Raw genomic sequence first — 27,784 nt, forward strand, 5'->3', positions numbered from 1 at the left:
GTAAAGAATCCGGTTGCCAGTGCAGCAGACTCAGGTTTGATCTGTGGGTCAGGAAGATCCCCTAGAGAAGGGAATGACAACCCATTCCTGTATTCTTGCCTGGAAAATCCCATGGACAGAGGAGCCTGGCAGGTTGCAGTCCATGGGGTCACAAAAGACTCAGACACGACTTAGTAAGTAAATGGAAACATCTACCTATATATGTATAATTTCTTAATGATTGTGACCATTCCCTAGTACATTAACAACAATCACAATTTTGAAATATTTCTGTTAGCACCTCACTTTGTGCCAACATTAAATAAGTACATGGTATATATATCTGTAAACTGTTGGAGTGTTATTTGTCCTCATGAAAATAGCATGAAATATTTATTTTTCTAAATCCAGAGATTCTCATTTGGTCTCCTAACATTCTGTGCTCTTCATTGTAACAGGTCATATTCATAAGAGTATGAATGTGTTGTGTATATACATAGTATTTTCTGTGAAGAATCCTGTTTATTTCATAGGCGACTTCTTCCCAGGTGGTGCTAGGGATAAAGAACCTGCCAGCTAGTGCAGGAGGCATAAGAGATGCAGGTTCGATCCCTGGGTTGGGAAGATCCCCTGGAGGAGGGCATGGCCACCCACTCTATACTATTCTTGCCTGAAGAATCCCTATGGACAAATTCATATATGAATTTGTTGCAGCATATACACAGTATTTTCTGTGAAGAATCCAGTTTGTTTCATAGGATACTTCTTGAGTTACATTAAAACCTCTTAAAAAAGCCCTCTGGCTTCCAATAGTTTTCTAAGCTCTTGGCTGGTTTTAAAAGGTAGAGTAGCACACACATCCCCTTCCCCCCATTCCCAGATTGGCATACAGAAGAAATTACTTGTCAGAATTCATAAATACTTTAAAGAAGAAATTAAACCACCCAGGACAAATGAACAATTTAAAGGATATTTCTGGTAAGATTAAAAAAGTATTTTTGTTATTTCGTTTTAAATAGAATAGGTTCATGTCTGAGTAGAGTAGAATTTATATTGGACACTTTATTGTGAGAACCTGAGCTTTTACCATAATTCTTAAGGAATCCCAGAGTAACCTTAATAACAGGTGTATTGACTGAGGGGAAAACAGATGAATACATAAATGCAGACTTGGTGAAGAGAGTATGGAAGTTTTAAAAAACGTGTACTCCACCCAAAGTAGACTCTTATTTAATTCTTTTTTTCAAATGCACATTCTGTTTGCTTAAATCTACATCTGCTCCTAGCTTTGAACATTGCCTGAAACGTATGTGTGGCTTGGCAGAAAATCTGATATGAAGGGGAAAGCACAGAGAAGTTGGGGTAGAGCCTTCACAGTTGATAACCTGTCCGCGCTTGCTGTGACCTGTGGCGCTGCTGGGAGGGGGGCTTGTGATAATTTTCTTACAAGCCCTCCTTAGGACAGCCCTAATGGCAGGACAGATAGGAAATTTTAATGTATTCCATGTCCCTGTGACGCTTGTGGTAATCACCGATTTGCTTCAGAGTTGTGGGGTTTTGTTTGTTTGTTTGCCTTTAAAGCTGTTTGCATCTCTTGGCTGAGCTTAGTTTGTTTCCTTGCTGCAAAGAGCATGTATACTACATCTGGTCTCTCTTTGTTCCTTTTCTTGATGTGTTTGTGCATCTTTGATCTGAGCCAGTGCTTGGTTACAAAGTAATCTTGGTAGAAGTTTCAAATACTAAAATAGATGCCGTGTTTTAGGAGTTTGATTATATATTTGTGATAATTCTCAACTTCAACATTTAAAAATCGTTGACAGTAGTTTTATCACTTAAAATCTTACTGGTAGTGCTAAATTATTGGTTAATTTAGTGATCAAACATGCACACGGTGTGGTTTCTGAAAACTTAGAAATTGTGTGTTTCTGCTCTATCTCTGTTATACTTTATTGACTCAGAAATAATTCTCTCCACTTTACTAATAAGAAGAAATGAGATCCTGTAAATGGGTGGTTGCCTGGCTTCAGAGTCAGAAAGTCTGAGGTCCAGTTGAGTCCTGCCCCTTCACAACCTGTGATACACAACTTTTCTAAAAAGATGTCAATAATCATGCTTGTCTCCTTAGAGTCATCCTGAGGAATAAAGTCAAATACCATGTGTAAACCTCTTAACAGGAAGTCCAACTTAGTAAGTGCTCCCTGAGTGCTACTTCTTTCCTGGTGCTTGGCTCTCTCCCTTTTTTCCACACTGTGTCAATGCATATGCACATTTTAAAGTATGGTTTTATTGTATTTTTTTAATGATTTAGATTAATTTGCTACAATATTAAGTAGTCAAATGACTGGTCCATTAAATTCTTTTTAAGTTTTAAAATTTAAATTAGATTATTCCTTGGTTCCTTAATTGTTCTCTAATAAGACATCTGTAAGCTCTCCCCACTCCGCCTCCTGCCGACCCCCCCCCCCCCCCCCCCAAATCTGCCAGACAGATCGTTTCAGAGTATGTCTCAGCTTCAGTTTTCTTCTTTCAGCTCATCCCCATCTGGCCAACAGTGGTAATTCCTTGTTCCTGTTTTTTTGGTGATCAGTTGCATTCATGAGGGCTCACTTAAAATAATAAAATAAAGATGGTTTTTAAAATGAAGGTGAGAAATTGGAGATGAAAAAAATACTGATTGATTATTCTGCTGAACTGAAAAGCTAAGCCACCATCCTTCCCAGTGCTCTTAAGGAGAACTCAAAGTCTTATTTGGTTGTTTGCCAGTGTGAATCCCAGCATAGCATTTAAATAGAAGACTGCATATTATTTTCAGTGTTTTCATATTTGGAGACAAAAATGAGGGAAAGCCCTACAAATGTGGTGGATTTTTGAAAGGAATAGTTAACTATTGGGCAGCCTGCCTCAGTTAAGACAGTTTTAGCTCTAGGCAATTTAAAATTGCCTGTTTTGCAAAGAAGATATCTGGAAAAAGTGGCTATGAATACACTGGTGCCGAACTGAACAGTTACGAGTATTGTAGACCATGCTGTCCTTTGCTTGAGAGAGGCTTAACCAGTTAGGATGACTGTAGAGGCTGACGAGATTCCTGAAACTCCCCCCGTGTTTCTAGCCTTCCAAGCTCCGCCGCGCCGCCCCGCCGCCCCGTGCGGTCTGTGTTAGTGGCTGGTGGCTCAGCGGCCCCAGTTTGTCTCTGAGATTCGTTTGCTGTGCACTGTTTGTCCTCAGTTGGGAGGGTGTGTTTGCTTTTTAAATGAACAGTGTTTGAAACATTCTTTCATAAACTTCTCACTACACAATTCTGAGCCTTTCTGTTGAGTATTATCATACATTTTGAAGTATTTCCCTCTTCCAAAAGGTTTTTCCTTGCTATTCATCTTTGGGAAGTTCTCCAGAAATATTTAGCCATTAACTCAGAAGTGAGTGTCATTGGTTGAAATTGCTGCCTGGGTTTCTGTTAAATCCGAGAACTTGAGAACAAAAATGAAAGTGTCTGTAACCCTGAACCAACTCGGCAAAGTTGCCAGTAAAGGCTTGTTTATTATTTCATTAATCTGCATTAACTCCACAGTAGGGAGCTGTGGCACTTTATATCAAGGAACTTTTGGTTTTCTTTTCCTTCTCCTGTATTTCTTTTTGCTGATTCTCTTCCTTCGGAGGTGTGAGGCAGTCCCTGGGTAGGAGGGAACCTGTCTCCCTGTGTAGTCACATCTTTTCTACCCCTCTTTTAAAATGCCAGTAGGGGGTTAGAGGGTTTTAAGTGAGGATGGCTGGGAACGAGAAGGAAATGACAGCAGTTCCCCCTCGCCAAGCCTGTGGGCTGGGACACCCGTCCTCAGTCCCTTCCAGTAACATGAGCCCCTCTCATCCCAGTTCATCCAGTGTCCTAGCTAAACTTGGCTTCTTGTTCATACCTCACCTACCCACCTCCAGTATCTCTCCCCTTCACCTCCAGCATAACTCCTTAGAGGGATCAGCAAAGCCACTAACGCAGGGGCATTTGCCTGGGAGATTAGAATCTGGAATGACCATTCCTTATTTCCCATGTGAAGTCCGCTGCTGTGTCAGCTCTCTTCCTTCTGTCGGAGGGATAAGTGGGTGTCAGCTGGTGTGGCAGCTCAGCTCTGTTGATTGGTGGGGGTGTTGGGAGCACAGTTTTGAGACACTTTAGCTTTTGTAGGGTTTGATTTTGTACTTTTTGAGAACCTGGGTTGGAGGAGGAGGGGAAAAACAGGAAGGAGCCAGTGGTCATGTCTTGTGTGGATGTTAGAACAAGAACACAGACCTAAAGACTGCAGAGATAAAAATTCACTTGGCTGTTTTTGAGTTGTCTCTTGCTTGCATATAGTAGGATAAATATGACTTCTTTAAAAAATTTTTAAATTAAATCAAAGTAACTTCTTTAAGCTTTGCTTCCCTGGTACCTCAGTGATGAAGAATGTATCTGCCAGTGCAGGAGACCCATTGGTTTGCTCAAACCCAAGGTTTGATCCTTGGGTTAGGAAGACCCCTGGAAAAGGAATGGCAACCCACTCCAGTATTCTTGCCTGGGAAATCCCATGGACAGAGGACCCTGGCAGGCTACAGTCCATGGGGTGGCAAAGAGTCAGACACGTCTGAGTGACTGACCACCACTTCTTTAAACCGTGCATTTATCGGACCCTCATGTGTGTAGTTCCAGCGAGGACTGGGCCTCAGTGCACCCCAGGGTCACTTTGGAGCTCTGGCACCCCTAGCCTCACCTTTTCAGGGATCACTGGCAGTCTTTTTAGATCCTTTCTTCCCTGTGATACCTCCAAGAAGACATTCATTTTTTTAAAGTGTTTTTTAATTAAAAAATGAGTGGTTTAAAGTCTAAACCAAGATGAAGAGTGACCTGTAACTTCACATGTTGTGTAATAGTGAAATTTCAATTCATTGTAGATTTTTCAAGACCAGTTTTATTAACTCCCCTGTCATTGCTCTTAACCCTTAAATTTGTATTTTCATCATATGAAAGCTCTTGTGACCTTAAAAATAAAGTTTTATTATAATGGTAAATCCATAAGGCAACAGGCTTCACTTATATCTCTTAGTCCCTTTTCTAGCTGAAATACTTCATTTTCCTTCTTATCCTTATTCAGGGGGCTTTGAGGTAGGTAAGACTCTGTATGAAGAAGGAATCTGGATGTTTGCTACCAATTGTAAAATGTTTTACTTCATGCTTCCTGAAAATGCTATTATAAAATCTGTTGTATTCAGGCTATTTGACTTATTAGTAAGATTAAAGAATATTTCTTAGAGATACGCATTTTTATTTTAATTATTAATGCCTGCTAGAGACCTGGCTTTAGTTTATAGAAAAATCATTATTTACAAGTAGCATATCCAGTGAGCAGTGTGGAGTCACAGCATTTTGACTGGGATGAGCTCTCAGATCTTTTTGGAGATGGGAAAACAGCATCAGAGAAGGACAGCAAGATGCCCCATGAGAGAAATCCCAGCGCCTACATGAGAACCTAGATTGCTAGATTCCAAGTCTTTTTTTTTACTACTATTTCAAGTTGGTGGAATCTGACTTGTGCTTGTTTTATAACTAAATTGTACACTGACAGATGTCTAAGAAGGACCCGTTTTTAAAAGCTCACCCTATACAATCGTGTTTGCACTGTCAGTTGCTTGTAATTGCTCCCTATCTCCACTTTCCTATCCCTTTAAAATAAATACTAAATTTAGTTCTGGCTCCTGTTTTACTGGTGATATTAGAGTTTTTCGTTCATAAATTACATTTGATTAAATTTTACTAGCAAAATCAGTGATTTTATTTTAGGAGAGTTGTGAAATTTTAAAACAGAGATCATAGTAGTGGTTCTATCCCAGTTTTATATGGTTGATAGAAATCTCTTAACTGGCTAGGAAGGGGATCTCTTATATGCTTGAGAGTGAAAAAATTTAAGAGAAGAGATAATTGATACAGGATCACCGTATTAATTTTATACTGCTTCTTCTTGAGACCATCATGTTGTATATAAAAAGAAAAACTCAAAAAGCACTTAATTCTGAGTAGTTGATGAGTTGGCTGCCATCTTTTATCATGAAAAATATAACTTTCTTTGGGATAAGCAGATTTATAATTTCTTTACCTAGTAACAGGTGTTGAAAAGACTGTGTCCATCTGAGGAAGGTTCTTTTATACTCTTTGATCCTGAATTTTGTTTGGTGTGTAAAACCATACCTCTGTGGCCAAGGAAATGACATTTAACCCACTTTTGCTAAAACCTGATTAAAAATGAAATGGTTGGATTTTGAGTTAAACAAGTATGTTTAAGTGCATTTATTATACAGAAATAGCTTGAATATTACACTAACTATAAAATTTTCTCCTGTTTTACATATTTGCTACTCATTATTGAGCTATATTGCTTTTTAAAATATATTATTGATTGTACTGTCAGTTTGCACCGATTTTCCTGGTAATATGGCTTTGAGTTAATAATGTATGTTATAGTCATTATCAATAAAAGTTAATCCAACTGTTCAGTTCCATACATGGTGATTAGCATATAACTTATCTAATAAATAATATTGATTACTTAACGTAAAGGAACTCCCAGACAAGAAAAAAATTCTTTTTAAAATTTAACACATGCAGCAGGGGGCACCAGACGAAGGCAAAAATGAATTCTTATATTTTTAATCAGCTGCAGCTTGTGTCCTATTCATAGTTAAATCATGTGGTAGTTAACGGTTTCCCCGTTTTAGTTTTCTTGATGGTTTTAACTTCTCAGTTCTAAAAGCTTTGTTGAAAACACTGATAACTACTCTCAACTTATTCATTCAAACAAAACTTCTTACAGCCAACCAATTTAGTAATTTATAGATTTCTTCTTAAAAGAGACCACATTTAATAAATAATTACTTGTTTGCAATAAAGCTTATTGTTATTATTGTTAATATTACTATTACTACTATTATACTGTAATAAAATGTTGTTACTAATATACTATACTATTATTGCTATTAATATTATTATCGTTTTTAATACTGTTTCTACAAAATGTTTTTTGGTTAATGAGAAAAGGAATGCCCTAATGATTTGAAAGCTTAATTTGTTTGCTTTATGTGTAAAGTGAATTAATTTAAAAATCTGGAAAAATGTTCCCTTTAGATAAGAAATAGCTGTATAGAAATTTGTTTCCAAAAGGCTTGTTTTTTCATATAGGTGATGTTATTAGACAGTTGTTCTTTTGTCCCCTTGTGCCCATCATCTAGTCCAGTATCAGATGGAGATGATGCGGAGCCTGCGCCATGTGAACATCGACCACCTCCACGTGGGCTGGTACCAGTCCACGTACTACGGCTCATTCGTCACCCGGGCCCTTCTGGATTCTCAGTTCAGTTACCAGCATGCCATTGAAGAGTCTGTCGTTCTCATTTACGGTTAGTAGGAGTTTCCTTTATTATTCTTTTCTTCCCTTAATATTATTGCTACTACTATTTTTGCTTTCTGTCTTTTTGCCTCTAAGAGCAGCCTGGCAGGCCTTCCCAAGTAAATACCAACCCTGTTTCTGCAGCAGCCTCAGCAGCAGCTAAGTCTAGACAGGGTTTCCTTCTTTCTGTTTATTTTTCTTGCTATCAGAGCCCTGATGTGTACATTTTGGAATGCTGGAGTAGCTGCTTCATTTTTATTCCTCCATCTCCCCTCCCTCATTTCAAGGGGCTGGTGGAACTAGACCAGATGTCTAACAAACCCCGATTGCTAGAGTGTCTGGCTCTGTACGTGACTGACCAATCATAACATAGTGTGCCAAGTTTTTTTTTTTATACCTCTGACAGCAGCGTACAAAACCTGGACTGTTTCTCAGCACAAAGATTTTTTTCTTTTCAGCCTATTTAATGGTGTTTCCTCAAGCTCTCCAGACCAGATGTTCTGTGCTGTATCAGAACTGTAGGCAATTTAACAGCTTTATAGCCTTCCCCCTCCCCAAACACTCACAGTTTGCCATATCTGGCAGACTTGCATATAGTTTCCAGCTGAGAAGTAAATGTAACGTCCTGAGTATCTGTCAGAAAAAATACTAATGAATACGATCAATCTTATGAGCTGCCCCCAAATTGTTTCAGTATGTTAACAATTGGATTACAGTAAAGAACAAGTTGTTAAAGTGTACTTATATTGGCTGGAAACATTGCATCATCAGACCTTGATGAATTTTCCACTTGTTTCAATCTATTTTGGTTTTCATTTTATCACCTATTGCTAAAAGTTTCACTGTGTTAAGTTTCAGGCAACATGAATGTTAACACAGGTTTTAGGCGAATATTGGCATGCCGGAGCCGTTATCATGCAGCAAGTGCTAAGCTCCCTTACTCTTGGAGTGTTTAAGCAGTTAGTTTTGGCAAAATTAGTTTCTCTAAAACTAAAAAGACACTTGTGATTGCACCTTGACTTTAGTGGTTTTCTTTTTAGAATTTGCTTTAACTAAAAATTGTGAACAGTGATTATTAGGATGGGTAAATTGTTTGCAGGGCCATTCACTTAAATTAGGGACAAAGGAAATACACAAGTGCATCCAGTGAGTTTTCATATTTAATATTCATTAGTATTTTTCTTTTAATTATGCAAGATGTATATAAGATGTATGGAACATATGCCGTATTTAATTTTTGTCAACATTGCTGGTTCCAGCTGAGTAGATTTGAAAATAACTGTATTTTGTATCTTATAACTTCAGGAGGAAGTTATTCTGCCTAGTATAAGTAGGGTGATAGTTTTTTGCCTTTTCACTTACCGTTTGCTATATTGCTTTGAATCTGCTTCACATTGTGCTCTGATCTTCATTTATTTTTATTTTATTCTTCATTTATGTTTACTTTGATCTTCATTTTGCCAAGATTGTACAATAATTAACAGAACGTGCTCAGAACCAGTGTCATTTGAGCACTGGTAGTGACAAAGTTCTTAGTAATTTCTTTCTCTTTTCTTTATTTGAGATCCCATAAAAACTGCCCAAGGGTCTCTCTCACTAAAGGCATACAGACTGACTCCTAAATTGATGGAAGTTTGTAAAGAAAAGGATTTTTCTCCCGAAGCGTAAGTTTTTGGGGGCCTGTAAGGCATATGTTAAGGACTGGGTATTTTTCTTTTAAGATACTAGTTTGCCACATGCATTGAGGCCTCGGTGGTGGCACGGTGATGCTTCTGCCGTGTGGACGGTGGAAGTGTCTGCATGGCTGAGTGCCCCTTCATCTCTCCCTTTCCATTTTAAACTGTTCTTTATGGAATGTCTCATCTGTTGTTCTCACCATGGGTGAATGCAGCTAGAGTGAGAATTAATTAGCTACTGGGTTTGAAGAAATACATGATTAAATAAAAGGAGATGGGATGAGTGTTCAGTGGCTGTCAGGTTGTAAGCTCTGTGTCAGAACAGTTGTGAGCCGTTTGTCTCATTTTCTGACCTACTGTTTCTTTGTGGGGGACGGGGTGTGGAAAGATACAATGTCTTAAGGATTTAGTAAGGAGTGTGGCTTTTGGGAAATTTTATGGGTGGGTGACAGGAATGCAGAGAACTAATTATTAAAGCTGTTTTGCGATCCTGCATAATGGCACTGGGATATTTACATTAAAATTTTTTAAAATTCAGAATTCTTTCATTTTCTGTTAATTATAGGAATATGTATTTCTTAATAAATTAAACTTAGTGGCTTTGACTTCATTTGGGACAGACAGTTCATGACTAATTTCCCATTTGGCTCCTAAAGAAATTAAGATACAAAGAATTTTAAAAGAAAAGCTAACTCATGAACATCTCCTGGGTATGGTAATTATCATTAAACTGTGAGAAGTTGCATTCTTGCTGTGTTTTCACCCATTGTGTGTGGAATAGCCTGTGAGTGTCCTGCTCGTTGTTAATCTCTTGAGTTCAGTTGGTTTTTAAAGTGAACTTTCCGAGAATGAGAGTATTTCTCTTTTCTAGCTGTTTATTTTAAATATTTTAGATATAGATTATATAGCATAATTTCTTATGACATTTGCATTTTTTAGTATGTGAAATTTCAAAGATACTTGATTATGAAGAAAGAATTGTCTCTTTGGCTAATAGTCTTATTTTCTGGTCTTATAGCTCCAACTCAGATCATTTTCCGAATTGTTCAAATTACTCAACTTGTGCTTGATTCTGTAAATCTCTAGTTTCTCTCCCTCTTTTAAAGATTGCTAATGAAACAAACAAAAACTCTGAAGAGGACCTGTAATTAGGAAAAATGTAAAATGTATGAAATAGTCACTTTAACACTTACTTCTGACCACCAGACTATAAAGTATTTTTAACATGCTTTGCAGATTGAAAAAGGGAAATATCACCTTTGAGCACATGTTTGAAGAAGTGCCGATTGTAATTAAAAATTCACATCTGATCAACGTTCTAATGTGGGAGCTGGAGAAGAAGTCAGCTGTAGCAGACAAACATGAATTGCTCAGTCTTGCTAGCAGGTAAGCAACTCTGTCTCATGAAAAGTCCCTTTTTTTAAAAAAATCACTTTATGCAAAAGATTTTTAACTTAGACTTTACCTGTGAAACAAAGGGGGGAAAATGACTTAAACATGTTGGGGAAGTTCTTAAGACATAGTAACAGCACGTAGTCTTGTGCAGCTCTGCTCAAATCCCAGGAAGAACACCATGCAAGTGAAAGTGTTAGTCTCTTAATTGTGTCGGACTCTTGGCGACCCCATGGACTGTAGCCTCCAGGCTCCTCAGTCCATGGGATTCTCCAGGCAAGAATACTGGAGTGGGTTGCCATGCCTTCCTCCAGGGAATCTTCCCGACTCAGGGATTGAACCCAGGTCTCTGGCATTGCAGGCACACTCTTTACTGTTTGAGCCACGAAGGAAGCCCAGAAGAGTACCATGGTTATTGATAAAGTGAGATGAGGCTTGAATACTAATTACCTCTTGTCATTATAGGAACCTCAGCTGCCTTGCTGTGTCATTTTTGCTTTGAGATGGTAAATGCCCATGGAGGAGGGGTTTTTGATGTGGCTCGGCCTTATTTATTGTACACTGACATTAGAGGCTATGGTATTAATGTCTGGATACTTAATAATGCTTAGGAGAAAACCAGAAATGCTTGTTTGTTTTACTGTGGCACTCGCCATTGTTCAGATGTAGACTGTTTAGCAGTAAACTTTCCACTTGAATTTTCAACCAGGATTAGAATTTTCTGAACCTGACACTGGCTTTTGCTCTCTTAGACAGTGATGACATAATTTGCCCCATCCTGACTGCCTTAGCTATCTAGTTGCTAAGATACTATTTATTATATTGGTAAAATGCTGACTGAGGTGTGCCTAAACAGGGTATTTCCTTTATGGAATTAATGTTTCATTTCCCCTCATTTATTGCTTTTAACAGAAATATGTACAGAGTCAAGTGTATATATATATATATATATATATATATATATATATATATATATCTCCTCCTAAATGCTCTTTAAGCTTGTTGCTAGTGATTGTTCTTTGTGGTGGGAGGAAGCTAACAGCAGGTAGGTGTAGTAAACTATGAATATGCAGTTGCTGAATGGCTGAGAAAAACAAGATGTGTTTTCTTGAAGCAACCAGCTTGGAACAGAAGCTCAGGTATTCATCAGATTTTTAGTTACACCACATAGAAGCTTTACAAAAGAATATACAGGCTTTGTGCTTCTTCATTGTAAGACAAGTGGGGATAAACCCGGAAGGACCAGTGTACCCAGTGCACCAGGACGGGTGGGGCTGTGGTTGAAGAACCACCTTCCATTGCATGAACTCATCACAGAGACCATTAGAAAGTCTTTACAGGGGAGGGAGATGGAAACTGGATGGTAAACGGAGTGCTAGGTAATACAGCCAGGTTGCAAGGCTCATTTGGCACTAAAGAGTGTACTGTTTGACTGCAAACATACATTCATAATAGTCCTTTAATTTGTCTCTTTTAGAAGGTCATATTTTTCTTCATTGCTTTCACAAACACACTCGGCACACCTGTATTTAAAGCACTGAGCTAAGAACCTTTTTCAACATGCAAGGTTACAATTTTATGTATTAAGTATATAGTTATATAATAATTTTAAATTTACTATGTGAAAGCTTTTGCTTATATAATTTATGTCTTCACCTTTTCCCAAGCTTCCTTTATTGATCATACATATAAATACAGCCCTTCTCTGCTTTCCCATTACTGGTGAGCTGGTCTGCAATGTCTGTCTATCCAAAGCAGCATTTATAATAGCCAAGAAACTGTTCCTAGTTCGCCATAGCAACTAAGATCAGGACAAATATTTATTTTATTCTAGTTTTTATCTTCTGTATTTTAAGTGAAATAGGAAAAGGCCTTTGCTTTCCATGTGAAACTGTTTTAAAGGGTAAATTGGTGTTCCTTTGGGGAGAAAAAAAGAAGCAACCTTGAAGCTGTGCTTATATTAATGGACTGCTACATTGACCCGAATTGATAATACTAATTTAAAACACTGAAATAAATGTAACCTTCATGCCTCTCAAATTTTAATTTCTAACATTAGTAGCACGATGATGTTAATCATCATTTGCCATACAATTTTTTTTCTAGGAAACTGCCTCAGAAATCATTCTGAAGTAGCTCCGTAAACATTTTGCTTGGTCTTGCTTTTCACAACCCATATGTGTGTATCAGTTTTTTGATTTACCTGATAAATTTGCTCTATGCTATGAATAAAACATATACTACATTCCCTTTCATTTGAAAAATTCTGATTCTTAATTTTATTAGATGGAAGTTTTGGTATGGTTATTTCATAACAGCCTTGATTAATTTTTAAAAACGTGTTACACAAGCCTTCAGTTTTTCACACATGGAAAAAAATTCTATTTTTATTTCCTCTTTAAAAAAATAAAACTAAGTGTGGGCATCATACCTGAAGGATAATAAGGACAAATGGACACTGCAGCCAGAGCAAGCTTATCAAACTGTGCGTCTTGGTTCACATCTGTTTAAGTTATCTGTTTCCAGTTCTTTGTTTCCTGGGCAATAAAAGAAAAGACTATATTATTGAAACTCTGAACAGTAACTCTGTTTCAGTATTCTGGTTGCACTGGTACTGAAAAGATCCCCATAAAGTTGCTCTTGGTAATGTACCTGATTCCCTGTGAAGGTTATCTGTGAAACAGTTCTGTATTATTGTTAATTCCTTTTGCCCTTCAAGACCTGAACTGTGCAGATTTTCAAGTATTTCTTGCTGGTTAGATTTCTGAAGAGCATTATGGTAATAGAATGTTATGAAATGTTGACAGTCCACATACCTGTGCCTGTTCTCTTCCACTATAACATACACCTATATAACACGTGACCTTAGTACTTTACATGAAAGTTTTTGGTGGTGAGGGGAGCTCTATTCTGGTAGGACCTTTCTTGTTGCTGAAGTCAGTGCAGTCAGACCTCCGGATACAAGATCTGGAAACAAATACTAGATCTTTCTCTGCAGTGGCAGTTATTCTCCTCAGTGGCTTTTTCCTGTGTCTCTGTTCTCCTCCATCACCCAGCCAAGGATTGGGGCTGACCTTTCCCTTCTCGGAATTTCTTTGCACTTCAGGATATAAATGACTTATTTAGCAAATAATCCTGTAGTGAATTACAGTGTTTCATACAGTTTTGGGGCCTCAGTTCTTTCACTGGTGAACGTGAGAGTTCAGGGTCTCCATGAGGTCTCATCCAATCTCTCTTTTTCCTTTTTCCTGAGTTATCTCCTGTTCCTTTCTGTACTGGTTCTTTTCTGTTATATTTGTTGACTGGCTTTCCCCATTTAAAAAAAAAAAAAAAGTTTTTGCTTTTTTTTTAATGCTCAACTGTTGAGAAAAATTGAAAGAATGATAAAACATACAATAAACATGCATAAACCTTTACTTTGCACCTTTACCTTTGCACCCACTCTCTTTGTAGACATAAATGGGTTTCTTCCCTGAACCATTTGAAAGTAAATTACAGACCTGATACTTAACCTGTAAATACTTGAATGTGCATCTCCTAAGAATAAGTAAGGACATTTAAACTTAAGTTCCAGAAAGAACATCTTTTGACCTTGTATCAGTTTATCCATTTCCTTGCACCATTTACTCCATCTTTTCCTTTTTTCTTTACAAACTTTTTAATAGGATTTTCTGCATGTCGCTGTCTGTATTTACTCATTTCCCACTTATCCTAAACACTCAGTGTTCCATATATTCCGTGACAAGAGTTTTTGCTCAAGCCACACATTATCACGATATTGCTGGATATGGTAGACTCTTAAGCATTTAATGTGTTGATAATAGCTTCTTCCTGAAATATTTTGAGTCTAGGATTCTACTACTGAGTTACTTGTCATTCTCCACAGTCAGCCTTCCTCTGCTCATCCCTAAATATGTGTTCCTTGGGGTCTGTCTTCTTGTATGTGATTCCTGGGGTGATCTCATCTACATCCTTGTCCTTGGCTACCTTTGGTCAGGGCCTCATTATTTCTTTTCCTGATTACTTTCACAGTCTCTTAATTTCCTGCTTCTGACCTTTTCCTCTTTCATTGCAGTTATCTTGCTGAAACTAAAATGTATGATCCCATTACTCCTTTGCTTAGAATTTTTGGCAGAGTCCCCTTTGTCCTTAGAATAGAATCCAGACTTCTGGCCCTAGCTTCCAGGAGTCTTTGCTGTGTGACTGTTTGCCTCTTCAGGTTCATTGCTCTCTTTTTTTCCCCATCTTGCCCTTTTTCCGAGCTTCTGATGTACTGAGTTACTTGTGGTTCTGCAGATGTGTCAGACTTTTCATGCAGTGTCTCTGAACAGGCTTCCTACACATGGTATCTGAAGTGTCCCTCCCCATGTTCCTTGTCTTCAACTCCCATCTCCAACTCCTTCAAAAACTCAAAATTCAGCTTCATATAATCTGGAGAGTCTTCACCTGATCCTACCAAACTATATCTTATGCTTCTCTTCTATTATAGTCTACCACCACTGTGTTGTTCCTTTCTTCTAAGTAGAATGTTTTGAGTGTGACTGGGAAAGTAAGTATATACTCAGTAATGTATGTTGAAAGAATGCATGTGAGAGGACACAGTATTGTTAAATTTCAGAAGTTATTTGGAAAGCGGTGTCAATAATCAGTCGATCTGGACATTTGATGAGATATTGGGAAAAAAATATTTTTATTCCTCAACTTGCACTATCAGCTCAAATTACAGATGAATTAAAATCAGCCTATTAAGAAATTGGAAAAAAAAGAGTGAATACTTAATCTGATTTACAAAGAAGAAGAAATGTCTGAAAGTTAAAGCTGATTCACAAAATTATAATAAGATAAATATGGAATAAGATTTAATTTGCAAAAACACTTGATTTTTAGGTTAAGTCATTAGGCCAAGCTACTATATCGAGTTAAGGTAGGTAGTGCCAGACCTAGAATTAAAAGATTATTAATTTACACAGACCCACAGAGACCAGATCTATGCTCTTTCTACTATTTAAGATGAGTCAAAGCTTTCTTTTTCTTTTTTTTTTTTTTAGGTTACAGATGGAATCCATATAGAATTCATGATTTAGCTGGCTTTAGTTTTACTCATTCCCAGGATTCCCATTCTGTTTCTTCCTCAGTCTCTTTTCCCTCTAAGTGCTGTAACCAACCACTCAGCTGCTCAGGCCAGGAAACGGGGAGTCACCCTTGATTCCTCTCTCAGTTCTGCCCATTTTCCTCCATGCTAACTGCCACTGGGCTAGTCCATGCCACTATTGCTACTGTCTAATACCACAGTAGATTCTGTGTGTGTGTACGCAGTTTTAAAAGTAGAGATAAAATTCACAGAAAATGAAGGCACCATTTTAACCATTTTTAAAAAATACATTTTAATATATTTGCAGTATTGTGCAGTCAATACCAATTCTCATCCTCCATCCCCTTGCAGTCACTTGTTACTTTCTGTCTCCGTGGATTTGCCTCTTCTGGACATTTCATATAAATAGAACCATATTATAAGTGGCCTTTTGTGTCTGGTTTCTTTCACTTAGTGTAATGCCTTTAAGTTTCATTCATGGATAAACACTTCATTCTCTTTATGATGCAGTAGTATTCCATCATATGGATGTATCACAATTTATTTATCCTTTTCTTTTTTTGTTCCCACTTTCTGGCTGTTTTGAATAATGCAGGTATTGACATACACGTACAAGGTTTTGTACGAACATGATTTTTCAGTTCTTTTGAGTGTGTGTATACACACACACACACACACACACACACACCCAGGAATAGAATTGCTGGGTCATGTGACAACTTTGTGTTTAACTCTTCGAGGTACCACCAAACTTATTTCCACAGTGGCAGCACTGTTTTACATTCTCACAACAAATGTATGAACATTCTAATTTTTCTTCATTCTTTCTAGCACTTCCATCAGTTCAGTTCAGTCTCTCAGTCTTGTCCGACTCTTCGCGACCGCATGGACTACAGCCCACCAGGCCTCCCTGTCCATCACCAACTCCCGGAGTTTACTCACACTCAAGTCCATTGAGTCGGTGATGCCGTCCAACCATCTCATCCTCTGTTGTCCCCTTCTCCTCCCACCTTCAGTCTTTCCCAGCATCAGGGTCTTTTCCAGTGAGTCAGTTCTTTGCATCAGGTGGACAACATTGGAATTTTAGCTTCAGCATCATTCCTTCCAATGAATATTCAGGACTGATATCCTTTAGGATGGACTGGTTAGATCTCCTTGCAGTCCAAGGGACTCTCAAGAGTCTTCTCCAACACCATAGTTCAAAAGATCAATTCTTCAGCGCTCAACTTTATTTATAGTCCAACTCTCACATCCATACATGACTACTAGAAAAACCAGAGCTTTGACTAGATGGACCTTTGTTGGCAAAATAATGTCTCTGCTTTTTAATATGCTGTCTAGGTTGGTCATAACTTTTCTTCCAAGGAGTAAGCGTCTTTTAATTTCATGGCTGCAGTCACCATCTGCAGTGGTTTTGGAGCCCAGAAAAATAAAGTCTGACACTTCCCTTTGTTTCCCATCTTTTTGCCATGAAGTGATGGGGGCAGGAGGAGAAGGGGACGACAGAGGATGAGATGGCTGGATGGCATCACCAACTCGATGGACATGAGTTTGAGTAAACTCCAGGAGTTGGTGATGGACTTGGAGGCCTGGCATGCTGCGATTCATGGGGTCGCAAAGAGTCGGACACAATTGAGCGACTGAACTGAACTGATGGGATCAGATGCCGTGATCTTAGTTGTCTGACTCTTTACCATCTTCTGGTTTCTACTCTCCAGTGTATTCTCTGCATAGCAGCCAGGGTGGTCATTTTAAAATTTAAGGCAGAACATGTCACCAGGGTACCGTTCATGTTAGAGTCCCAGGGTCTCATTCTCACTAACTATGTTTTTGGAGTGTTGCGTGGACAGCCAACAGTACCTCATTCGTGCTTGCCTGACCTCCTTAACCTGTCTCTGTGCTCCTCCCATGCCAGGTCTCCATAGTTTAAAATCAGCCTAGGTGTTGCCCATCTCAGGCCTTCAGCACTTGTGCTTTCTTCCACCTAGAATACTTTTTCCATGGCTGATGCCTTCTAATCCTTTGCTTTCAACCTGTCATCTTTTAAAAGAAATATTCTGACCATACTATCTAAGTGTCTATCTCATCTCTTCCCTTCTTCCTGTCACCTGTAAGCTAGTGAAGACCAAGACTAGGAACATCTCATTCACTGTTGTCTCCTTATTTGCTAATAACACTGAGGCTGGAACATAATAGTCATTTAGTAGATAGCCTTTTGGAATGAATGAATGAATGAATGAATGAATCCTGTTTGTCAGCTAGTTATTTTTAGATTACATCTATGTGTAGTGAGCCTTACCTTGGTAGGAGATGGTTGCAGGAGGAAATCAGTGAATACGATGGGCATTGTACAAACCATTAGCATCACTTTATAAGAAGATTTTGGTAAGTAAGCTACAGCAGAAATTCCTGGAGAGGAAAAGATGAAAAATGACTGTGTTCCAGATTCTAGGAAGGGCAGAGGGAAAGGAGCCCTCTTCGTCTGGCCTTGCAGAATAAATGCTGCTGGTACTCTCTCAGAACCTGCTGGGTAGAGGGAGCATGTGCCAGAAGTCTCAAGTCTCTCTGCCTGGTTCTTCCTTTCTGTGACTTCTGATCTGAATGTCTGGAGCACGTTTGGGGAGGGCCGTGGTGGGGATAAGGAAGTGCACTCAGGAGTACTGAGCTTAGGTTAAACTTGGTTGTTCCAGAACTACACATTTTAGATAACCCTGCTAGATAGGTTTAACTGTTTACTGCTCTGACATGTGTGTGTATGCTCTGACAGGAAGAAACTGCACTATTTCGAACACCGTTGTAGTTACAGTTGTGGGTTTGATACAGAAAGTTCAGTGACATGCTGACGCACATTCTTTCCTCCACCCTTGCTTTCTGGTATTTGTGTGCTTTTTTTTTAAGCAAATGGCAGATCAACTTAACATCTCTAAACTGCTTAGAGCAGTGGCAGAGCTTTAACTTTAAAAGTTTGACATGTCAGTATCTGTACTTTATATTTCAGCAATCACTTGGGGAAGACACTCCAGTTGCTGATGGACAGAGTGGATGAGATGAGCCAAGATATAGTTAAATATAACACATACATGAGGAACACAAGTAAACAGCAGCAGCAGAAACATCAGGTTGGTATTTGGGAAAATTCAGCTAACATAGAATTCATTTCTAAGTGTGATGCTTCAAGAATCATCTTCAAAATGATCTAAATTAACAAATCATGGTATCTGTACAGAACTCTGTATCATATTTTAAAAGATTATTCTTTATATAGTATGTTCCTAATAGATTATTTGCAAGTTGTACTTAAAAATAGCTGTCTTGAAGAGAGCTAGTATTTTAAGCTCAGATGGAAGTGCCAAGGTTATGCAAATAAGGGCTACATTTATTGAGAAAATCAGGCAGAGAGATTCTGGAGGGTCACAGCTCATTTCTTTACTAACTATAATTGGTCTACTAGTGGTTTATTGCAGTACAGTTAGCAATCTTCAGTTCATTTAAAAAACTGAGCAATTGTGATTAAGAGCAAGCAATTTTGATAGGAAATAATAGACCAACTGCTGTGAAATAAATAGTATAATACAGGAGCCCTGGGATTACCTGGATGTAATACACACATCCATACTGCTCTGGCCAATCATATTTTTCTTTGTCAATGTTGCCTGAAGGCCACATGATTGATTCTCACAGTTCGTGGAATACTGTTTTGGACTATACTGCCCCAGAATATTCTTAGCATTTGGTTCATGGATGGTTGATTTCAGAATGTATATCCATGTGAGTGTTTGACTAGTCTGTTCATTACAATGTACTTTAGGTGTTGGTAACTATAGAATTCTAAGCACAACTAAGTGGTTCTGAGAGTATTTTATTTAAAAATTAATTTCAGTGTTCATATATTTACTGAAATTTAAAATATATTGTTTCAGCATACATAAAATATTAAAAAGCACATATATGTCTATAAAATACCTTTTATTTTTAACTGAAAAGATGGTGATGAAGATGGTAATGGTGAATGTCTCTGGGGAGAGTAAAACCATCTTGATCCTTTCTCCTACTGGTCCTTCCTATAGTTTAGACTCAGCTGGAAGATCAAGTTGAGACTCTGTCACCAGTGAGACAGTTGATTCTGGGAACCAATTTTAAGAGAGTTTTTTTTTGAATTCTAATATGTCATAAATTTTTACACTTGACATTTGTTCTTAGCACCATTCATAACCCTTTTTAGATTTGTCTAACTTCTATTCTCATGCCTCATAGTAAATAGAAATCTTCGCAAGGCAAGTTACTTCCCTTCTTTAGGAATCTAAGAACTTAAAATTTTTACTCGCCTACCCTGGTTTCCCATTTCCTGACCTTTAAGGCTGTGCATGGGCTATTACTCCCTTTGCTGTTTTAGGCAGTTCACAGCTATTAGCATCTTGACTGTAATTAGAACTGTAAGTTTATAGTTGGTCTATATCTTTAGATATACTCCCACGTTTTCTGCATTGAATCATAGAATCCAGAGTTTGAAAGTTTTTGAAGCGTTATCTGAGCTAATATTCATTCTCACCTGTGGTGCTAAAGCACAGATGATTATCTGCTGTTAAGAATAATAATAGTATTTACTATTATAATAATAGTATGTTATTACAGTGATGTTATAATAGTAACATCATCAATATTATTGTTCTTTTGGTCAGTAGAGATAAAGTTGAAAAAATTCTGCACTGTGGTTATTTCATTACTTAGTATAGGTTGGGATGAATCGTACTTGTCACACTGTTATTACCCTGTTGTCATAAATGATCAAGTTCCTTCCTTTTTTCTCACTCATCTTGAGCTTTGCCTTTGAAGCCCCCTCACATAACCAGTTTTGCTTTTCCAAATCATTAGTTAGATTAGACTCTTAGAACTCAGAAAAACACTAGAGTTTATAACAAAGTTTTCTTTGACCATCGCGACCGTCACCATATTTAGCCTCTTAGAGGCAAGGATTAGGAAGGGTTGCGTTTATAAAACCGAGATTGGAATTCAAAGCAGTGGGATTTTTGCTGATCACATAAGTGAAGGAGGTCTTATTTTTCTCCTTGGGTAGAGAATAGTAACCCAGCCATCCCCCATCTGAATTTTAGTACCAGCAGCGTCGCCAGCAGGAGAACATGCAGCGCCAGAGCCGAGGAGAACCCCCACTCCCTGAGGAGGATCTGTCCAAACTCTTCAAACCACACCAGCCCCCTGCCAGGATGGATTCTCTGCTCATTGCAGGTACTGCTGGCCCGTGCAGAGCATGGCTGGTTTTCTTTATTCTTTAGGAAGCAGACGGTGGGAGGCTCACTAACAGTAAAATAGTGTGTTTCAAATGGTTGAATGATGAACTTGAATCTGGCACCTGTAATTTCTGAAATTTAAGGATTTGTCAGTCTTTATTATTTCTTAGGTCCTTTCAGTGCTCCACTTGGTGTTCATCTTAACACTTCTGAGGTGGGATTATATAAACTTTCTAAAATGAGAAGGTTTTTTACTGTGGATCATCTAACATGGAAACCAAGAAAAAGTGTTTATCATCTCATAATGGAAAAGATCATTTAGCTGGAACCCCTTTCTTTTGGTGCTCTAGCCTGATTGAGCCTGGCCAGAATGTGGGTGTCTGATACGAATTGTAGTTTTTGACTCGAAGAAGCATCTCCTTTACTTTGACTCGTCTTGTAGCAACATGAGTGTGACTCTGGATGGAGTTTCTCAGGGGATACCCAATGTTTAACGCTGCCTTAAGGGAGCGGAGGCTGTGTGTCCTGTGCTAGGGCCTGGTGTTGAGTGTGTAACATTCATGCTCATACTCAGCTGTAATAGCTTACTTATGTGTAAATGTGGTTGAATACTGTTTGTTTCAGCCACCCAGTTGTCCAAGAGGTTTGTTAGTGTGAAAATCCAACTCAAAGAAAAGCTGATCCTCTACAGTTTCTCATTTCTGTTGACATATTTTTAGAACACGAGAAAATTCTAAATTCCTTAAAGCTTTTCCTTAAAGCTTAAAGAAATGTGTAACTGTCGCATCAGATCAGATCACTCGTTTGAGGACTCGGGCAGTAATGGAGCCCTCACCTCACGTGGACACCCCACCCTGGGTCTGTCTTGGCTCTGGGGGTGCAGCAGGAGGCTGTTAATATTTCCAGAGTATGGGCTGAAAACTCCTGTAGTTGTTAACATCTGGGGCAGGGGGTCTGGTTAGTTTGCTGTTCTTTGGTTAGTGTCTCCTTCCCACCTGACTGAGCAGAGCTAGAGGTGTTTTCTCACTTCTCTCAGTTCCAGTGTTGGTCTGATCTGCACTGTCAGTACATTTTGATTGACAACTAACATGTGCTAGTAACTGCTGATTATCTTTTAAAAAGTTGTTGTTTTTCTTCATTCTCCGTGTAACCAAGAGTGGAAGATAGCTTGTCTTCAAAATAACTGACATTGTTTATTATCCCTTATGAATGAATGGAATTCTTAACTCTTAAAACCATTTTTATTGATGTATAGTTGCTGTACAATATTATGTAAGTAACAGGTGTGCAATCTAGTGATTCAGTTTTGTAAGTTTATACATTTATAGTTATTATAAAATATTGGCTATATCCCTGTGTTGTATAGCCTTATAACTTATTTTATACATAATAGTTTGTACCTCTTATTCCCCTACCTCTGTATTACCCCTCCCCTCTTCCCTCTCTCCACTGATAACCCCTAGTATGTTCTCTGTATCTTTGAGTCGTCTTCTTTTTTGTTATTGATTCAAAACATAATAAAATTCTGATGATTCTGTATTATGCTGAGTTTATCATGTGACTGGTATTCTAGGTCATTTTGCAATGTGTGCAACATTATGACTCTTTCTCACTTTCCCAAATGCACAGGCCAGATTAACACTTACTGCCAGAACATCAAGGAGTTCACTGCCCAGAACTTAGGCAAACTCTTCATGGCCCAGGCTCTTCAAGAATACAACAACTAAGAAGAGGACGTGTCCAGAAAAGGACGTTAACATAGACTCTTGAGATCACACTGGCAACTCTCAGAAGAAGCACATTTGAATATTGGAAAGTCTTTCTAGCAGTTAATAAAATAAAAATAAACCAATCTTGACTGCTTGCTCATTTGGTTTTAGACTATATATATATATATATAATATTTAGCTTCTTATTTTTGTTTTGCTTGTACCTGTGTATTTCCAAAGATAAAGCAGGCTCGACCAGAAGTTTCACCAGTTCACACCTACAGGCTCCGTCACATTTGTTACCTTTTTGGTGCCACATTTCAACCACCCAGCCCAGTGTTGCTTGTCCCGCCCTGACCTCGAGGCCCTGGCACCTACTGTGAATTCTAGGACTTTGCTCCCCAGTGAGCGCACCTGGAGCCCAGGCTTCCTGCTCCTGCCTTGGCACCCCTCATTCTCGGGCCTGGGATCGCTGGGTGTACTTCCTGTGACTGGCTTTTCATTTCCTCAGATGATGGTTGGCCAGACCCCATGCTCATAGGCCATTCACTGGGCACAAGAATTAAAAAAAAAAAAATCATTTTGCTAAAGGACCATGTTTTGTATGAAAATGAAATTCATTCTGTGTGTGTGTGTGTGTGTGTGTATGTGTGTTTGAATTGAGGACTTCATGTTTATTTTTTTATACCATAAAATGTATTAATAATTCTGCTAATAGCAAGTTTTATGAGTTGAGAAAGAGGAATTGAGAAATAAGTACTACATTGGGAGGGAAAGGACTGTTATGATAATTTTTTGTTTGAAAGAAAATTTTAAAAAATCCTGTCATTTGTATAACACCAAAGTCAGTGAGGGTCACCAAGGTGGTGGAGGCATGCCTATGAGACTCTTGCTGTGATTTTCCCTTTGAAGACATGGCCCCTAGAAAGAAAGTCAAAAGGAATGGGTAACAGATAAGAAGAGAAATTCCCCCCCCCCCCTTTTTTTTTTGGCAACACTGTTTTGGAGGCAACACTGGGACCCTGGGATCAGCTGGGTTCCACCCTGGCTCTTTTCCCTTTAGTGTGCCCTTAGGCAGATTGGCCACTTGATACGAAGAGGTGACTCATTGGAAAAGGCCCTGATGCTGGGAAAGACTGAAGGCAAAAGGAGAAGACAGTGGCAGAGGATGAGACGGTTGGATGGCATCATCGACTCGATGGACACGAGTCTGAACAAACTCTGGGAGGTGGTGAAGGACAGGGAAGCCTGCAGTCCATGGGGTTGCGAAGAGTTGGACACTGCTTAGCGACTGAACAACAGCATAGACAGGTTGCGCCTGACTCTCCTTGTCCAGAGGAGATGAGAGAAGGAGACAGGTGTGTTACTTGCAGAGTGGTGTGAGCACTTGTGGATTTGTGGGGAGCCGTGGTAGGTGTGGAGCAGCGTCAGTGTGAGCTGTGACCAAGGGTGTGCTCCGGGGCTCTCCATTGAGGATATTGGGTTTTTCCTTACATGTAATTTGTTTTCCTAGGATCCATTCCTAGAAGCAGACTTACTGGTCAAAGGGTATATACAATTTGGAGGCTTTTTATTGCCATGTTACCTTCAGGAACATTATACTGCTTTGCAGTCCTTCCATGGTGATTCCTTATTTGAGTGAGCATGTATTTGAGTTTGACTGTTAGGCAGAGGGGATTATTGATAGAGCCAGTCCCTGCCTTTGTGGGTGGTAGACTGTTGGTTCTTTTCCCGAATTCTTGTTGTCTAGATTTAGAATTTCCTTGTGAATAAAAACAAAGCGGCCTTGAAGTATCAGAGAGCAAACTAAAAAGAAGGAAATTTGGTTCCAACATAGTCTTATGTAATGTTTCCCTTGTGGCATATGGTTAACAGGATTCATTCATTCATTATTGTATTTTCTAAAGATGGGACTCTTTCTGAAATTCTGTATGACTATTTAGGTGCCCATAACTCAGTAATATGTGAGCATATACTTAACAGAAGATTTCAGTAGTTTTTGAGTTAGGAATTACTGTAGTGGGAAAAACTGTTTAGGAAAACATGTCAATGGAAATTAAATCTCCGCAGTATGCAGTGTTAGGGAGTAGCTTCTGTTCGGCATTTGATTTGAGTGCTATATTCTGACATTTTTCAGGAACAAATACATGTGGTTCATCTTCTATAAATATTTGCAGTTTCTTCAAGTTGAAATGAGAAAAGCTCATAAACTGAGTACCAGGTCTAATAAATCATTCACTTACCCAAGGACAAAAAGAACAGAAAAAGCTAACATGTTAATCAATGGAAAATTAAATGTTATAAGCCAAGAAAAGCAAAGGCTGTTTGATATTAACCCCATAATCACAGATAATGTTTTATAAGGCTCTAGAGAAAGTAGCATTTTTCTTAAAAAATGCCCAATAAAATCTTTTAGCCTGCCCAAAATACCTTGTCCTTTTAAAATGGGGGTAAAACTAAAAGAACTTTCTTCCTTTTTTTTTTTTTCTTCCTTTTTTGAAGCTTGGAAATGGAGATGGAGATGTGGTTATCTAATGTTAACCTCATTAAAAAGCTCATGTACAGTAATTTCTCATGTACACCATCTAAATATTTAAATTTTAGTGTCTTCTAAAATGTTGCTACACTGTTCACAGTATGTTTTTATAACTTTCTTTGGAAAACCTGTGTCAGCTTTACTTTCAGACCATGCTGGCATTAAAGTCTGGTGTGGATATGAGAATGTCATGAAATAATTTTTTACTTAAGCTATAAATTCCATCTTACAGTAAACATTTCTCATTCAAATTAAATATGTAATATGCCATTCATCAATTTTCTCATTAGGCATCTTTTTCTACTATCATTCTATCAGAGATGGGGCTGATAATACTCAAATTGGATCAAGATGAGGCTTCCCTGGTGGCTTGGCTGGTAAAGAATCCACCTGCAATGTGGGAGACTTGGGTTTGATCCCTGGGTTAAGAAGATGCCCTGGAGAAGGGAAAGGCTACCCATTCCAGTAGTCAGGCCTGGAGAATTTCGTGGACTAAATCCATGGGGTCGCAGAGTCGGACATGACTGTGTGACTTTTAACTTTTCAAATGCTTATTAGGACTTATTTTAGTAAACAACTTAAGTGTCCATCTGTAGAGAGCATGACCGAGTCGTCATTGCCAGCAGAGGATTCCTTCTTTATTTGGCATGTATGGAAGGGGTGGTCAATAGGTATGTAATGAAGGGGAGGCTGAAGATCTGAGTCTATCGGTGTTAACAAAGAGGAAGAGCAATGAATGATTTCTGCTTCCTGTAGCCTGAGAATGTGCTGTGGAGAAGTTCGAACCTGCTTATCTGGCAGTGACGCCCAGAGTGGAGTGTGAGCCTCTGGACCGATTGGGACAGAGATTGATGTGACTCATTGGGGTAGAAAAGGGGGCCTGGGGGGCCAGAACTGTTGGGAGATTACTGATTGTGGAAGCAAACAGCTGTGGCCTAACACCTGTTGCCTGAGCTTCCTTACTACATAGATGCACACTCCCTATGTGTGTGTACGCTGAGTCCCTTCAGTTGTGTCTGACTCTTTGTGCCCATATGGACTGTTGTCCGCCAGGCTCCTCTGTCCCTGGGATTCTCCAGGCAAGAGTACAGGGAGTGGATTGCCATGCCCTCCTCCAGGGGATCTTCCCAACCCGGGGATCAAACCCAGGTCTCTTAAGTCTCCTGCATTAGCAGGTGAGTTCTTTACCGCTAGTGCCACCTGGGGAGTCCCCAGACGCATCTTAGGCCTGCTTGGCTCTGCAGTGCAACCCGCGATGGCTGTACTGAAACCTCAGTCGTGATTTTAGGAATACCGTCCCTGTATGTGGAACGGCTTCAAAGAGCCTCACCCCCAACTTGCAGAGTGGGCCTTTCTGTGAGGATTTGGTCTGTCCCAGATAACTCTAAATACCTACGTCCTTCTTGTTCTCAGAGGCTGTTAAGCTGTCACATGAACTCATGTGATCAGTTTAATAGAATTGCCGTTTGATTTGGTGCACTTGATTTTGAGGAAAACTGCATTTTTTTTTTTTTTTTTTTTTACAACTATGAGGTAGGCAGCCCATTTTCAATCTTTTCATTAAATCAATGGCCAGCAGACTACCAAAGACTGGGTGCAGCCTCAGAACCTCACTAACGTAAGTATTGCAAGGAGCCTTTGTGAGTTAAGGGGATGGCAGTGGGATGCTGAATCCATGCTTACTGTAGGACCTGTACTCAGCTCAGTCGCTCAGTCGTGTCCAACGGTTTGCGAACCCGTGGACTTGTTGGACTAAATGCAGCCTATGAACAGATAAAGTTTCTTTCCATGTGCCTTCTCCCCTACCAACCCCTCTAATTCCTAATTCTAAAGAAAATGTAATACCCGGATGCTGTACTGTGAAGAAACATTAAAATGATTTTTCTCCTGTTTTAATCCAAAAATTGCTGTATTCACATTTGGACAAAAGTAAAGGACCACTTCATCAGACCCTTAACAATGCAGGGTGTCCGATTTCCAAGTGGCCTTCTTTACAGTTGATTGCAGTAGGAAAATATTGCTTCTAGCATTTGTGTCAACCTCAAGGCATAAACCCAGATGTCACTTTTATTTCCTTCAGTAATATTTTTTTTCGTTGACCCTTTTCCAGGGCACAGCCATTTCTGGCATCTTCCATCTTCCTTTGTAAACCTGAAGGCAAAGGATTTGTTTAACTTTCAGCAGTGTTTACTGCTCCTGACGGTAAATGGTCCTTGCCTTTTCTTCTTGGGCCGGAGTCGTCCTCTTGCCAACGTTTTACTTTGTATGTATTGGAAACTGTTCTTATTTTGTCAGATCCCCTGGGTAATCTTTCCCCATCTTTGTTTATCTTGTCATTTGGCTTTCACTTTCTTAACCCATTCCTAGACTCAATCTGCTTCTGATTCTTTGGTTTTGATTTTTGCTGTTCTCTGTTTTGAGGCTTTTAAATTATACTTCATTCTTAAAGAAAGATTTTAATTTTTTTTTCCCCCAATGGAATCATGCATCTCTGAATGTCATAATTCTCCAGTCAGGCAAGTGTCCCAGTAACCTCATCTCCTGGATCAAAATGGTGAGCGTCTATTTTTCTCGTTGATGCGTGCAGCCACCGTTACTGCTAATGAAAGGTCTTCATGTGCATTAAGGGGAAACTAGGCCTCTAATGAGATACAGAGAGGAATTACAGCTGATGATTCCCACTTCTTGCCCACTGTACTCTCAGGAGGCAGTGGGCTTAAGAAATACAAAAATGCATGTGCTACCTAC

At 39.0% G+C, this 27,784-nt stretch overlaps 1 protein-coding gene across 1 annotated transcript in view; it reads left to right on the plus strand.

Annotated features, from left to right (window-relative positions):
- The window catches only part of EIF3H (eukaryotic translation initiation factor 3 subunit H), a 93,776-nt gene extending 71,133 nt beyond the window's left edge, over positions 1-22,643 (plus strand). The window contains exons 3-8 of the mRNA XM_061123576.1: positions 7,228-7,395; positions 8,950-9,049; positions 10,298-10,447; positions 18,544-18,664; positions 20,657-20,789; positions 22,421-22,643. Of these exons, the coding sequence (XP_060979559.1) occupies positions 7,228-7,395; positions 8,950-9,049; positions 10,298-10,447; positions 18,544-18,664; positions 20,657-20,789; positions 22,421-22,518 (770 nt within the window). The 3' untranslated portion in view covers positions 22,519-22,643. The remainder of the gene's footprint in view (positions 1-7,227; positions 7,396-8,949; positions 9,050-10,297; positions 10,448-18,543; positions 18,665-20,656; positions 20,790-22,420) is intronic.
- The last annotated feature ends 5,141 nt before the right edge of the window (positions 22,644-27,784 follow it).

The sequence above is a fragment of the Dama dama genome, chromosome 21 (genome assembly GCF_033118175.1).
Source record: "Dama dama isolate Ldn47 chromosome 21, ASM3311817v1, whole genome shotgun sequence".
Classification (NCBI taxonomy): Eukaryota; Metazoa; Chordata; class Mammalia; order Artiodactyla; family Cervidae; genus Dama; species Dama dama.